Source organism: Mobula hypostoma, chromosome 7 (assembly GCF_963921235.1).
Source record: "Mobula hypostoma chromosome 7, sMobHyp1.1, whole genome shotgun sequence".
NCBI classification, from domain to species: domain Eukaryota; kingdom Metazoa; phylum Chordata; class Chondrichthyes; order Myliobatiformes; family Myliobatidae; genus Mobula; species Mobula hypostoma.
The window spans coordinates 166138194-166153277 of NC_086103.1; the positions used below are offsets into that span (position 1 = coordinate 166138194).

General features: G+C 41.0%; 2 protein-coding genes across 3 annotated transcripts in view; one reads left to right on the plus strand and one right to left on the minus strand.

The window, feature by feature from the left end:
* Window positions 1-15084, minus strand: part of gabrb3 (gamma-aminobutyric acid type A receptor subunit beta3) — a 729956-nt gene that overhangs the window by 577217 nt on the left and 137655 nt on the right. The window lies entirely within an intron of this gene.
* The window catches only part of gabra5 (gamma-aminobutyric acid type A receptor subunit alpha5), an 86246-nt gene that overhangs the window by 20222 nt on the left and 50940 nt on the right, over window positions 1-15084 (plus strand). For both annotated transcript variants that reach the window (XM_063052931.1, XM_063052932.1), the window contains exon 7: window positions 11474-11556. In XM_063052931.1, coding sequence (XP_062909001.1) covers window positions 11474-11556 — 83 coding nt within the window. The remainder of the gene's footprint in view (window positions 1-11473; window positions 11557-15084) is intronic.

The following is a 15084-nucleotide window of genomic DNA, read 5'->3' on the forward strand; positions in this document are numbered from 1 at the left end:
ATGAATTAAGAGTGCGGTCCATAAATCTCAGAATTTTGCTAACATCTCCGACAGCATCGGGACCCAGTGACCTCTCTGAGGGAAGCGATAGGAACTGGCTGCCCCTCCGAGGAAATGCCCCTAATGATGATAATGATTTGATCTGTATAAACAGAATACAAGATAAGCTTTTCACTGCAGCTTGGCACATGTAACATCAATAAGCCAAGACCACCACATTAGGGCAATTTACAGCAGCCAATTAATCATGAAATTGGGATCCGAAAGGAAACTGGTGCACTGAGAGGAAATCCACACAGTCACGGAGAGAACATACGAACTCCTTACAGATGGTACCAGAGATCAAGACTGAAGCAACGCTTGCTGTTAAAACTGGACGCAACAAGTCTACAGCTACGTCACTGCACTACAGTACCACCTGTGTAATCTGCGCTGCTTTTCAAGCGACCCTCCCAATCCCAGCAACTTTCCAGAGCAACACACACAAAATGCAGCTGGAACTCAGCAGGTCAAACACTACCTATGGAGGGGAGCAAAGAGCTGACATTGCAGGCCGAGCCTTCACCTAAGCTTTCCAGTACTGTGAATGGCATGTGTGTGAATTTAAATTTCATCTCTTTTGAAGGGGCACTGTAATAGCACCACATTTTATACTTACATGCATCAGTGTGGATCCTTAATAATAATGATAACCATGCTGCACTGGCTGCTCCCTGCACATTCCCTTCCCCATAGAGGAGATTCATCAAGGTGTTGCCTGGATTGCAACATTTCAACTATAAGAAAGGATTAGGCCTGGATTTGTCCCCATTGGAATGGGAGAGGCTGAGGGGGTGACCAAATAGATATATGCAAAATTGTAAGGGAGATGGAGATAAGAATCTTTTGCCCGTGGTTGTGATGGCCAAAACTGACAGATCATTGGTACAAAGTAAGAGGTTGGAAATTTAGAGAGGACCTGAGGGGGATGTTCTCACCCAGAAGGTCCGAAAAAGACCTAAGCTGGTAGTGTCAAGAATGCTCACAATATTTAGTAACCATCCGGACAAGCACTTGGATCACTAAGAAATAGAAGGTTACAGATCAAATGCACATAAATGAGCTTGTGTGGGTAAGTACAATGGCTGGCATGAATACAGTGGGCCAAAGGGCCTGCGATTCTATCGGTAATTTCACCATTATTGTTGTAGGGAAATTTGACAGGCGGTCTATGCACAAGCAAAGTCTGCAGAAAGCAATGTGATATACGGTACCAATCAGTTATTATTGATGGTGATTAACCAGATAAATTATCAGTCAGACTCTATTCAAGATGTGACTTTGTTTACTGTCATTTCCAGTACGAGTACAAAGGAGAACAAATAATTGTTACTCCGAATATGACACAACGCAAAAAACTCAAATACAATTAAAAAAAACACAATAAATATAAATACATAAAATAGCTTCTATACACAGATTGATTGTATGTCCATAAAGTGATGCTAGGCACAGGAATGTCCGCACATAAGATAGAACATAGAACATAGAATAGTACAGCACAGTACAGGCCCTTCGGCCCACAATGTTATGCCGACCCTCAAACCCTGCCTCTCATATAAGCCCCCACCTTAGATTCCTCCATATACCTGTCTAGTAGTCTCTTAAACTTCACGAGTGTATCTGCCTCCACCACTGACTCAGGCAGTGCATTCCACGCACCAACCACTCTCTGAGTAAAAAACCCTCCTCTAATATCCCCCGTGAACTTCCCACCCCTTACCTGACAGGCAGGAAATGATAAGGCAGTGCTGGGGGAGTGTGGAGGAGTGGGTTGGTGGGTGGAGGTGTTGATCAGCCTTACTGCTTGGGGGAAGAAATTGTTTTGCGTCTGGGGTTCCTGGTGTGTATGCTACGTAGCCTCTTCCCTGATGAAAGTGGGACAGACAGTCCACGGGCAGGGAGAGTGGTATCCTTTACAAAGCTACTGGCCCTTTCTGGCACCATCATGCACCTTTCTGTATATATGGCAGGTAGGCTGATTCCGGTGGTGCGTTGGGCAGTTTTGACTACCCTTCCTGTCCGCCGCTGTGCAGTTTCTCTACCATGCAGTGGCGCAGAACATTAGAATACTCCAACTGTGCATCTGTAAAAGGACATTAGAAAAGATGTGCATAATCCAGTTATCTTCAACCTACTCAGAAAGCAGAGGTATTGGAGAGCTTTTCTGATAGTGTAGGTTGTGTTCCTGGACTATGTGAGATAAACTGTTCCAGAAGAATGAAACAGCACAATGGAATAATTTATGTATGAAGAAGATGGGGTTCCAACCATTACATTTCTGTAGCCGAGTAGGCATTAATCATGTTATCAATTAATCCAAGGATACACCTCAATGCCATGAAATCATTATATTAGATTAGATTAGATTATATCAAAGAGATACCGCACTGTTTTGTGCAGCAATTTTCTACACAATCCTGGCACCTACTGGCCTTACTTCCTATTGTCTTTCTCAATTGTACTGACATTACTTCTATCACATTTATTTGTCCTACTGTCAATGCCTGCAAGAAAATGAATCTCAAGGTGGTATATAGTGACATACACTCAGTGGCCACCCTCCTGTACCTAATAAAGTGGCCACTCCATGTCTAGTCATGGTCTTCTGCTGCTATTGCCCATCCACTTCAAGGTTCGATGTGTTAAGCATTCAGAGATGCTCTTCTGCACATCGCTATTGTAACATGGAGTTATTTGAGTTACTGACACCTTCCTGTCAGCTTGAACCAGTCTGACCTCTCTCATTAACAAGGCATCTTTTTTTTTTGCACCATTCTCTGTAAACTCTAGAGACTGGAGATCAGCAGTTTCTGAGATATTCAAACCAACAATCATTCCACGGTCCAAGTAACTTAGATCACTTTCCATCCCTATTCTGTTGTTTGGTCTAAACATCAATTAAACCTCTTGACCATGTCTAAATGCTTGTACGTAATAGGTTGCTGTCATATGATTGGCTGATTAGATATCGGCATTAATGAGCAGGTGTACAGTTGTACCTAGTAAGGTAGCCACTGAGTGTATATTGCATGTACCTGGATTGCAAAACTATCCATAAACAAGAGAAAATCTACAGATGCTGAAAATCCAAAGCAATACACACAAAAGGCTGGAGGAACTCAGCAGGCCAGGCAGCATCTATGGAAAAAAAGTACAATCGCTGTTTCGGGCCGAGACCCTTCAGCAAGACTGGAGAACTAAAGATGAGGAGTAGATTTAGAAGGCAGGGGAGGGAAGAGAGAAACACAAAGTGATAGGTGAAACTGGGAGGGGTGGGATAAAGTAAAGAGTTTTACAAACCAGCTTTCATTTCCCTGATTTGTATGTTCTGCTGTCTAATACTGAAGACCAACCGGATCATGAAAATAAAATACAGATATTATTTTAAAACGGTCATATGCCTGACAACAAGAAAGATCTCTTAGGTAGATTTATTTGAACAACTGTTTGTTATTTGGTATATAACTCAACATTTTTTTATTATATAGTTGAACATACTGAGAATCCAGTAGATGGCAGCAAAGTCACATAATACACATAGTTTTGCTGAAAATAACACTGTTACAATTTCCTCAGGTCTTCATATATAAAAATATGAAGATTTGAAGAACAGCAACTGAGATTCCCAAGTTTTCCTCTCAGGGGATGTTGACTTCAACCAGTCATGCACATAGTGATTTTTATACTCAAAACTGCAAGTCTGAACCTAGAACTGAGTGTAAAGTGCCAACCTGAGATCTCAATATAATGTTCACCTCAAACTTAGTGCAGAGTAACACACGCACACACACACAAAATACTGGAAGAACTTAGTAGATCATTCAGTATCCATGGGTAGGAAATAAACAGTCGACATTTCAGGTCAAGACGCTTCATCAGTTCTGAATTTTGTGTGTGTTGTTCTGGATTTCCAGCAGCCGCAGACTCTCTTCTGTTAATACTTTAGCATAACTGTCCTGTAATTTTAGTATAACGATTCAACTCATATTTAAGGAAAATTCTCTCTGCTGTTTCATTGTAAGTTCCACCCGTACTTTTGCTTGTGTTGGGTTGTTTTCATAATATCACACAAAGAAGTGTAATTTTAGGAAAGCTTTCAAGCCACATCTTTTAGCTGGATGATGTTTAAGTTATCTGCCAACTGTCATTGCCAAGGCTTACACATGCGTAGCACGTTACATTCTCCAAAATTATTCATCAACACTAGGGGAACCAGAAGGGACAGAATTAAAAGTGAGTATTAAAAGTAATTAAAATTGACAAGAGTGAAAAAAAGTCTTATCCAACTAATTTGAGAAGATTTATTCTATTAATGCTAGCATTTCCTCACTTGAAAGAAAGAAAGGGATCCTCCTTCCATGGTCTACCCAAACTAACGCTGTTCTATATATTAGTGACTATGCCTCATGGGCTTTAGATTACAAAGCACACAACATTGTTTTGCTTCTGTAGTTTTATGCAGCACCTTACGCCTCCCCTCCTTTCCTTCAGTAGGAGTACGCGGTGAAGGATAGTGGTTTATCAAAGATCACTGAAATGTCTTTTGCTTTGTAAGATGGAATATCCAAAGTGATATTCCCATTTGAGAGTGTGTGATGAACATATTTCACCCTTGCTCTCCAATAGCTCTGGCAAAGATACATTTCAAATAGTAGTGTGATCACTCAGGGCGGTGCAGTAGAGTAGCACGACATTTTACAGTACCAGTGACCCCGGTGCAATTCCTGCCCCTGTTTGTAAGAAGTTTATACTTTCTCCCCATGACCATTAGGGATTCCTCCAGGTGCTCTGGTTTCCTCCCACATTCCAAAGACCAAATGGTTGGCAGGTTAATTGGTCATTATAAATAGTCATGATTGGGCTGGGGTTACTGGACAGTGCATCTGAAGGGCTGGAAGGGCTCTTCATTCAATCAATCAAAAAATAAGTAAATGGGTGAATGTCGAGACAACTGCTAAGGGGTTGTCTATTGGTGGGTCCTTGGGTGGCTTAGAGGCCGAACTGGGAACTGGCAAGAGAAAGTGGGGGTTATGATCAGTGGTTGGATCTTTTGTTTGTGCAAAGGTTACTGTTATATATAAATTATGATCATTTTCTTTCAAAGTACTAGAGGATTGTCCAATTCTCTGCAAATGTTTGCTCGAAGAATTGAGATGGCTGCAGTTCCCTAAACCTACCATTAGGTGGCAGATTGCTTCAATATTTATCAGCAACACACCGGCCTGAAGTTCACGCACCAGGAGGGGTAAAGAATCAAAAGCAAATGCAAGAGAGCACGGGTGTGCCACTGAGCAGAATTCCAAAAGCTTCTGATTGAGTTTCATTGCTGTACTATTAACAGCATGAAAATGACATTGTGTTCCCTGCTTTATATTTGACATGCACTGAATGTTAAGTTACCAATTTACACAGTACATGCAAATTAAATCCTCCCTGTGCTCACCCAAATAAGTTAAGTCCAACCATTTTTGAAAATGCAGTATTAATTCAAATCAAATACTGTCATAAGCCCAGAAAAATTAAATATTACAAATGTGGACCTCACTCCTGAATTTTTAAAATGTCAAATGTAAATTCTGCTCTTTTGTTAGTTTTCTCTCTCCCAACAATGCAATTTTTGTTTCATTCTCTACACTTTCCTTTCTATCCCTATTTCAACTCAGATCCCAGAGACCCAGTATCCTCTTGTCTCTTAGCAATTCTCACATACAGAAAAGTATCTCATTAAATATCAAGGTCAGCTCTCAGTAGTAGCATTCAAAATTAGACGCGGGTCATGTTCTCAGTATTCTTTATTCTGATAGGTCACTCTCAGGATGGAACAGCAACATCTTATATTCCAACTAAGTAGCCTCCGACCTAATGCCATGAACATTGATTTGTCCAACTGCCAGTAATATCTTGCCCGTCCCCCTTCTTCATTTCCCCACTCTAGCTTCTCTCTTACTTATTCTCCTCGCCTGCCTATCACCTCCCCTGGTGCCCATTCACCTTCCCTTTCTCCCATGGTCCACTCTCCTCTCCTATCAGATTCCTTCTTCTCCAGCCCTTTACCTTTTCCTCATATCACCTGCCAATTTCTTACTTCGTCCCACCTCCAACTTTGGAGACTTAACATATACAATGTCACATTGTATTAACGTTTGTATGGTTACTATAGTGACCAACTTCACATGGGACCTCACACTCATTTTACCGCTAGGTATAAAACTGGCATTCACGATTGTTTTGGTATCAATGTAAATTGATTCAGTATTAAGCAGTGAGAGCATAAACCTCAAAGGTAAAACCTAGACACAATGAACAGTAACGGGGACAAGATTAGCATTTAGCTCATTGAATTCAGCAAGGTGCATAGTAGGTTGAAAACTTGCATCAGTCACAGGTAAAAGAACCATCACATTTCAACGTTTTATTACCAAATGATTGCAGTAGGCTTATACACTAATAAAGTGGCCACTGAGTGTATGTTCATGGTCTTTTTGCTGCTGTAGCCCATCAGCTTCAGGGTTCAATGTGTTGTGCATTCAGAGATGTTCTGAATGCACCACTGAAGTAACGCACAATTGTTTGAGTTACTGTCGGCTTGAACCAGTCTGGCCATTCTCCTCTGACCTCTCTCATTAACAAGGAGTTTTTCCCCACAGAACTGCTGCTTACTGTATGTTTTTTGTTTGCTGCACCATTCTCTGCAAACTCTAGAGACTGTTGTTCGTGAAAATCCCAGGAGATCAGCAGTTTCTGAGACACATAAAACACACTGTCTGGCAGTGACAATCATTCCATGTCCAAAGTCATTTAGATCACATTTCTTCCGCATTCTGATGTTTGGTCTGAACTACTACTGAACCTCTTGACCATGCCTGCATGTTGCTGCCACATGATTGGCTGATTAGATATTTACATTAACAAGCAGATGTACAGGTGTACCTAATAAAGTGGTCACTGAATGTATACTCAACTTGGAAATATATAACTATCACTTCATTACTGCTGGGCCACAGTGCTGGAATTCTTCACTCACAACACACAAATAGATTTTCTCCCACCGCTATCTTCTCAAGGGCACTTAGAAAGATTAGATTTATTTCTCACTTGTACGTTGAAACATAAAGTGAAATGTAACGTTAGCATCAAATCAAATCAGCGAAGATGGTGCTGGGTAACCTGTAAGAGTCAATATGCTTCTAGCACCAACCTAGTGAGCCCACACTCACTGACTCTAACGGTAAATATTCAGAACGTGGGAGGAAACTGGAGCACTCAAAGGAAAGACATGTGCTCACAAGGAGAACCTGCAAACTCCTTACAGCCAGCAGCAGGAATTGAGCTCCAATCCCATAGCTGGCTACCGTAAAACATTGCGCTAATCACTACGCTACCATTGAGCCATACACATAACCAATAAACACTGGTCTCGCCAACAACGGACAAGGAAAGGATGAAACTTGGTGAAAAACATTCACTTCAAATAAGAAACATTCAACAGGGTAAATTTAATGACACTTTCAAGATTGGATTCACTCTCCTTTATGTTTCATCCAATTTAATTCCTCACTGAGTTCAATAAAGAGTAAGATTTTACAACATATAAAACATGTTGTACTAATACCTGTCATGTTTTACATAGCTCACACTGTAATCAGAATTGTGCACAATACTTAAAGCGTAACCTAACTAGGGTTGCATAGTTATTTAATCTAACTAGGGTTACATAGTTATTTAAAATAACTTGTCATCTCTTCAGTTTAATGTCTTTGTAAATTTATTTGTTAAATATCCTTTACTAGCTTATAAAACTATGTTGTTACTTTCAATAACTTCTTTGTTTACCTCAATGCTCCAGTTTCCTATCCTCATTTAGACTCATCTTTTCCAAGGTTAAATTGTCTTACTCATTCTTTGAAAAAGCATCACCATGCAGATATCTCCAGCAATGTTTTACCAGATTATATCCACACGCTGGAATTGTAATGCGTTTATTATTACCACAAGTACAATAAAAGGCTTTTGTTCACCTATTATCCAAACAGATCATTCCAGGAATACAGTCACCACATCCAGGTAGTAAAAATGAAAAGAAATTGCAAAATGCCGTGCTGTGCAGTGCAGGTAGATAAATAGAGTACAAGAGGCACAATGAAATAGAATGGAGATCAAGAATTCATCTTTCAGACCTTTCATGTGTTTTCAAGAGCCTGATAACAGCAGGATAAAAGCTATCCTTGAGCCTGCTGGTACACGCTGTCAAGCACTATAGCACTATAACACACTTGTTGCTGTCCTCCTCTGTGTTAACTACAATGCTAAATTTGGCATTGTGTGCAAGATTTGAAATCTGTAAAATGAACGTGTCCTCAGAAATTTGTACCAAATATAAAAAATTGTAGCAAATGCTCGTGAAACTCTACTTCCTAGACTGACCCTGTTGTTGAGTAACAAGTGATGCTGCACTGTTGGAGCTGTTGAACAATGGAGGAGATGAGCAATCAAGACACTCTGCCTATTGGATGAACAGAATGAGTAGTGAAATTATATCTGGTATTCTGATCAATATTCATCCCTCGATCAAGACCATAAAAGTAGTTTATCAATCATTGTCAAACTGCTGTTGCTGTATGCAAATTACACTCACTGGCCACTTTATTAGCTACACTTGATCATTAATGCAAATATCTAATCAGCCAATCATGTGGCAGCAACTCAATGCTGAAAAGCATTGCAGACATGGTCAAGAAGTTCAATTGTTGTTCAGACTAAATATCAGAATGGTGAAGAAATGTGATCTAAGTGACTTTGACCATGGAATGATCGTTTGTGATTTGAACATGGAATAGTACAGCATATCACAGGCCTTTCAGCCCACAATGTTGTGCCGACCCTCAAACCCTGCCTCCCATATAACCCCCCCACCTTAAATTCCTCCATATACCTGTCTAGTAGTCTCTTAAACTTCACGAGTGTATCTGCCTCCACCACTGACTCAGGCAGTGCATTCCATGCACCAACCACTCTCTGAGTAAAAAACCTTCCTCTAATATCCCACTTGAACTTCCCACCCCTTACCTTAAAGCCATGTCCTCTTGTATTGAGCAGTGGTGCCCTAGGGAAGAGGTGCTGGCTATCCACACTATCTATTCCTCTTATTATCTTGTACACCTCTATCATGTCTCCTCTCATCCTCCTTCTCTCCAAAGAGTAAAGCCCTAGCTCCCTTAATCTCTGATCATAATGCATACTCTATCAGGCAGCATCCTGGTAAATCTCCTCTGTACCCTTTCCAATGCTTCCACATCCTTCCTATAGTGAGGCGACCAGAACAGGACACAGTACTCCAATTGTGGCCTAACCAGAGCTTTATCGAGCTGCATCATTACATCGTGACTCTTACACTCTATCCCTCGACTTAAGAAAGCTAACACCCCATAAGCTTTCTTAACTACCCTATCTACCTGTGAGACAACTTTCAGGGATCTGTGGACATGTACCCCCAGATCCCTCTGCTCCTCCACACTACCAAGTATCCTGCCATTTACTTTGTACTCTGCCTTGGAATTTGTCCTTCCAAAGTGACCTCACACTTCTCTGGTTTGAACTCTATCTGCCACTTCTCAGCCCACTTCTGCATCCTATCAATATCTCTTTGCAATCTTAGACAATCCTCTACACTATCTACAACACCACCAACCTTCGTGTTGTCTGCAATCTTGCCAACCCACCCCTCTACCCCCACATCCAGGTCGTTAATAAAAATCACGAAAAGTTGAGTATCTCAGAAACTGCTAGTTACTGAGAGAGGTCTGGACAGAGTAACCAGAATGGTTCAAGCTGATAAGAAGATGACAATAGTTCAAATAACCTTAAGTTACCACAGTAGTGTTCAGAAGAGCATCTCTGAACACACAACACATCAAACCTTGAAGGGGATGGGCTATAGCAGCAGAAAAATCATGAACATACACTCAGTGGCCGTTTTATTAGGTATGTACCTAATAAAGTTACCACCATGTGTACAACATATTCCACATTTCCTGTATTGTAACCATAACCAGAATACAAAAAAAATTGTTAGTTGTAAGATTTATTTGGGGGGAGAAAAGCAAAGCAGTGCTAAGCGCAGAAGTATTTATAAACAAGTATATTTAATAACTTATTGTGATATTACACGTTCAGAAATTGGGAGGACAATATTGTGACATATCTCTCACCCTCTCTGTTCATGGTATTTCTCTGCTAGAGCCACAGGATCAGCCATATTTCCTCTTCTATTACATATCACAAACAAACAGGTTTTTATTCATCCACAGAAAGAATTAGCTTTCAAAATTAGTGTTAGTCAACATAAAGAGATGGGTCAATGAATGGGTGGCTCATTTTGTTTCATTTGCTCATATGGTATGTAACTGTGAGAGGGAAGGGCAGTAATTATTGTTCTACTCTGATACCCGTGAACTGGGTGCCATGCTAGGCTTAATTACGAATCAAGCCCATTACTGTGGATATGTAGTCAAATACAGGTGTCACCTGGCAGGTGTATCAGATTATGATAGGCCCAGATAAAGAAAAATAGAATCTACCTACCTCCCTTAGCAACAAGGCTGAAACACATGGAGGATAAATTCCATGAAATTGGTGAAAGTATTCGAGTGGCTCTAAAGAAAATATTTTTCACCCAGAAAAGAATCAGTATCTGGATCTCTCTCTGAAGGACAGAAATACTCAGCACATTAAAAAGTTATTTGGATGAATGCTTGAAGAGCCATGGCCTATAGAGTTATGGTCCTCATGCTGAGAGTAGGTTTCTCTGAAAGAGACACTATAGACTGATCGGTATTCTTCTGTGATGCAAGTTTTCTCTGACTTCCATGGCAAACAGGATAAGTTTCTAACGGCAATCAAAATGTTTCCCAGTCATCACGCCTGATGCTGGCATTTTATTATTTTTTTATTTAATTATTTGCATTTAAACTCCCCAGCTGTCATGGTGATTCTTGTACTTGTGCCTCAGGTCAAGTGTCTAGGCTTAAGACACAAATACATTAAGTTAACCACCGTGGTGTCTGGAAATGATCTGTTGGCCACAGTTCTGTACAGTGAAAGGGAATCTTTCGTCATTTAAAGCATTTAGCTCTGAAATCCATTATACTGAGTTATTTAACCCACCCTGAAACCTCATTTATCATTCATCACAGTCTTAATCATAAAAAATATTCCATAAGACTTTGATCCTGTAGCATATTAATCTGTAATTGCTGTATTAACCACAATGATGATTAGGTCATTTATTCATTAAAAGCCAAATCTCAATATCTACTGTGGCTAATTCACTGAGTTAGGAGTAGGAGAATTTCAAGCATTACTCTCGCTGAGTATCGTCAAGTAGTTGTGCAATGGAAGGAACATTAAGTGGGTTGTATGTTCTCTTTTCCAGATTAACCATTTCTGCAGAGTGCCCTATGCAGCTGGAAGACTTCCCTATGGATGTCCATGCTTGCCCCCTTAAATTTGGAAGCTGTAAGTCTGTCTGGAATCATATCTGAATAAAATGATCTAAATTCAGATGCAGAACAGCAACAGTTTTATAACTTTGCAGGCTGACAACCTTCCGTTAGAAGTAGAAAGAGTTAGAGGGAAGAGCTGGGTGAGGGTGGAGAGGAGAAAGGGATGTCTAGAATATGGTGGGGCCGAAGATTGACTGAACAACACAAGTGGTGGTGGCGTTGGCTAAGAGAAGGTTTGAGGACAGCTGATCTCTGGAGAAATGTAATGAGAAAGGGGTCAATAATGACAAAAGAGAGATAAAACTATGATGAAACTTTGAAAATCAAACTGAGACAATGCTGCTGGCCATCTGAAGTTTCTCCCTATAGGGATGGTGCCTGACTTGCCGAGTAATTACCGCATTTCCTGCTTTTATTTCATGCTCAGTTACCTACATCAAGTACAGGAAGTTATGTTGCATCTTTATAAAACTTTGTTTCGACCACATCCCTCACAATACTCCAAGTGTGGTATGATCAACACCTTATAAAACCTCAGCAAGGTTATGAGAGAGAGTGGAAAAAAAACTTTTACCAGGATGCTGCCTGGATTAGAAGACGTGGGTTATAAGGAGAGGCTAGAAAAACAAGGGTTGTTTTCGGGATACTGATGGAGACCTATAAAACTATGAAAGACGTAGACAGAGTAGACACTGGTATGTTTTTCTCCAGGGATGAAATTTCGAATCCTAAAGGGCTTACATTTAAGGTCAGATGGGGCAGGTTGAAGAGGGATGGGTGGGGCAAGTTTATATTTTACACAGAGTAGTGGTGCTGGAATTTGCTGCCAGGGCTGGTGGTGGAGTCACATAATGACAGAGGCTTTTAGGAGGCTCTTACACTTGAGGCTTGAGGTCCCTTAAGGTTGTTATAGCCAGAGGTGGCAATGGGGATAAGTTCCCACTGCCTATTAAATCTTCCCAATGGCGTGCGCCACAAATAGCCTCTGACAACCAAGTCCAGCTTGTGTCCTTCCTATGTGGCTTAGCTACTAAGCCCCTGGAAGTTTCTACTGACAGGAGAAGGGGCAAAGGCGGATTACTCGTGCCTTAAAACCAGTCGGCTCAGGCAGACGGGGCTCATCAGCAGTGGTTGGAAGCTCATCTAGGAGAAGGCAAGCTGATCTCAAACCTCCACTGCGTTGCGGCTATACACGCTCATGTGGAAGGCTTTGGGAGTAAACCTCAAGGGAAAAATCTGGAGCTGGTGTTTCTAAGTCAGTCCTATGTTGATTTCAACATAAACTGGCAACTCTTTGCAATGCTGCTGGTGCCAAACTGTATCGGTCCCCGCCGTACCTTTGGGTTCATCAGTTGTGTGGAGAGGGGTCTACTTGCTACATGGGCAACAACTTGCTCTCCATATTGTACAGTTCTGGTTTGTGGATCTCAACAGCTAGGGTGCAGCATCCATGGTCAACCTTGACCAACTGTGGCAAGCACTTGAAGAGGCCATTGATATGCAGGGAACAGAGGAATATGCATCAAGTCATTAAGTGCCATTAGCTTAATTAGGTCAGTACAACATTGTGGGCCAAAGGACCTTCTCCTGGGCTTCATTGTTCTACGTTCTGCAGTTTTTTGTTAATGGCTTCTGGAAGCTTTTATTCCTCTGTAATGAATTTTGGGCATTGGAAGTAACAGAAATGCTGAGTGGTCAGTAGGGTGAAAAGTTACGTTCCCGCATAGGTTTGAGGGGCAGCAATTTTGTTTTCCTTTGAGACCCAAGAGTGATGTGCTTTCATGAAATAGAAAAAATATAGATGATAAAATTTGAATAATTTTCTTGGGGGCTATTCATTTATGAATTAATGTTGTAGGCAAGTAAATTCATATTCTTCAATTTAATCATTCCTCACTCTAGACAGTACAATTAATTTTCTTGGTACAGTACCGCAAATTGAAATGGTTCAGAGTTATTAAAAGGAGCTATGGATCTGTAGATCTGGCAAGATTAATAATAAGCTTGTCTGGAAAGATATTTGAAGCGTCTGTTGAATGGGAATCATACAGTGTCTGGCTTTATAGGGTGGAAATATATATTTTTTCAAATTTTACTTTGAAAGTTAACAAAGAACTTAGTAAATGAAATGTAAGGCCTTACGTCCAATGGAACGTTGGGTAAAGTATCAATAAGATTGAAAGAGTACAGAGAAAATTTACAAAGATGTTGCCAGGACCTGAAGACCTGAGTTATAGGGAAGTGACAAATAGGTTGGGACTTTGTTCCATAGAGTGTAGAGGAATGAGGGGAGATTGGATGGAGATATACAAAATTATGAGGGGTATAGATAGCGTAAATGTAAGCAGGCTTTTTCCACTGAGATTGGGTGAGACTAGAACTAGGGGTCATTGGTTAAAGGGTGAAAGGTGAAATATTTAGGGAGAACTTCTTCACTCAGAGGGTGGTGGGAGTGTGGGGCGAGCTGCCAGCAGAAGTGGTTGATATGGGTTCAGTTTCATCATTGAAGTCAAGTTTGGATAGGTACATGAACAGGAGGAGTATGGAGGGCTGCAGTCCAGGTGCATGTCGATGGGACCAGGCAGAATAATAGTTTAGTACAGACTAGATGGACTAAAGGCCTGCTTCTGTGCTGTAGTGCTCAATGACTCGAAGATTCAAATCAGATCGGCTAATAAATCGTAACTTAAAATTGATACCGTGGTATGGCTTTACTTGCATCCGGAAGACAAAGGATATTGCATATGCCACCACAGCATTGTGAGAAATTAAATGAAATAAATAATGAAAATAAGGACTTGTTATGAGTAATTGAGTGTGTAAAACTAGTGGATTGTTAGTCTAACCCCTGGGAAAGGAAATATGTTGTCCTTACATGATAGTTCAAGGTGATTTCAGATCCAGTTAATTTTTGACTGCTTTGTAAAATAGACTAATGACACTTGAGTTCCTCCAGCGTGTTGCTCTGATCCCAGCATCTGCGGAGTATTTTGTGTTAATGACACCTGGGTACTCCAGGATCACAGCCCAGTCTTAGCACAAAGAAGGACAAAAGGAAGCAAGAACTTACAAACACTACTGCCTACAAGTTCCCCTGCAATGCATACACCCTTCTCCTTTGTCACTGTATGCAAACCCTGGTACACATTGTGAGCGCACTTTTATCAGAGGAATTGGTCCAGATTTATTTATCACATGTGCACCAAAACGTCCAGTGAACTGCCTCATTTGCATTAACAACCAACATACCAGCGATGTGCTGGGAGCTGACCACAAGTATCGCCACGCATTCCAGCACCAACATAACTTGCCCACAATGTTCGGCAGAACAACATAAAGCAGCAGAAACAACAACAACAGGACAAAACAAGGCAACCACAGCAAAACAAGCCCTTCCTTTATATACACACACACACACATAATCCAGGAATGGCCACCTCCAGGCCTCCAATCCTTGACTCTCTGACATCAGCCTTCAAACACCAGACCCCTCCTCGGACTGCAGTGGGTGAAGAAGTTGTCCCACCACCATCCTCTCAAG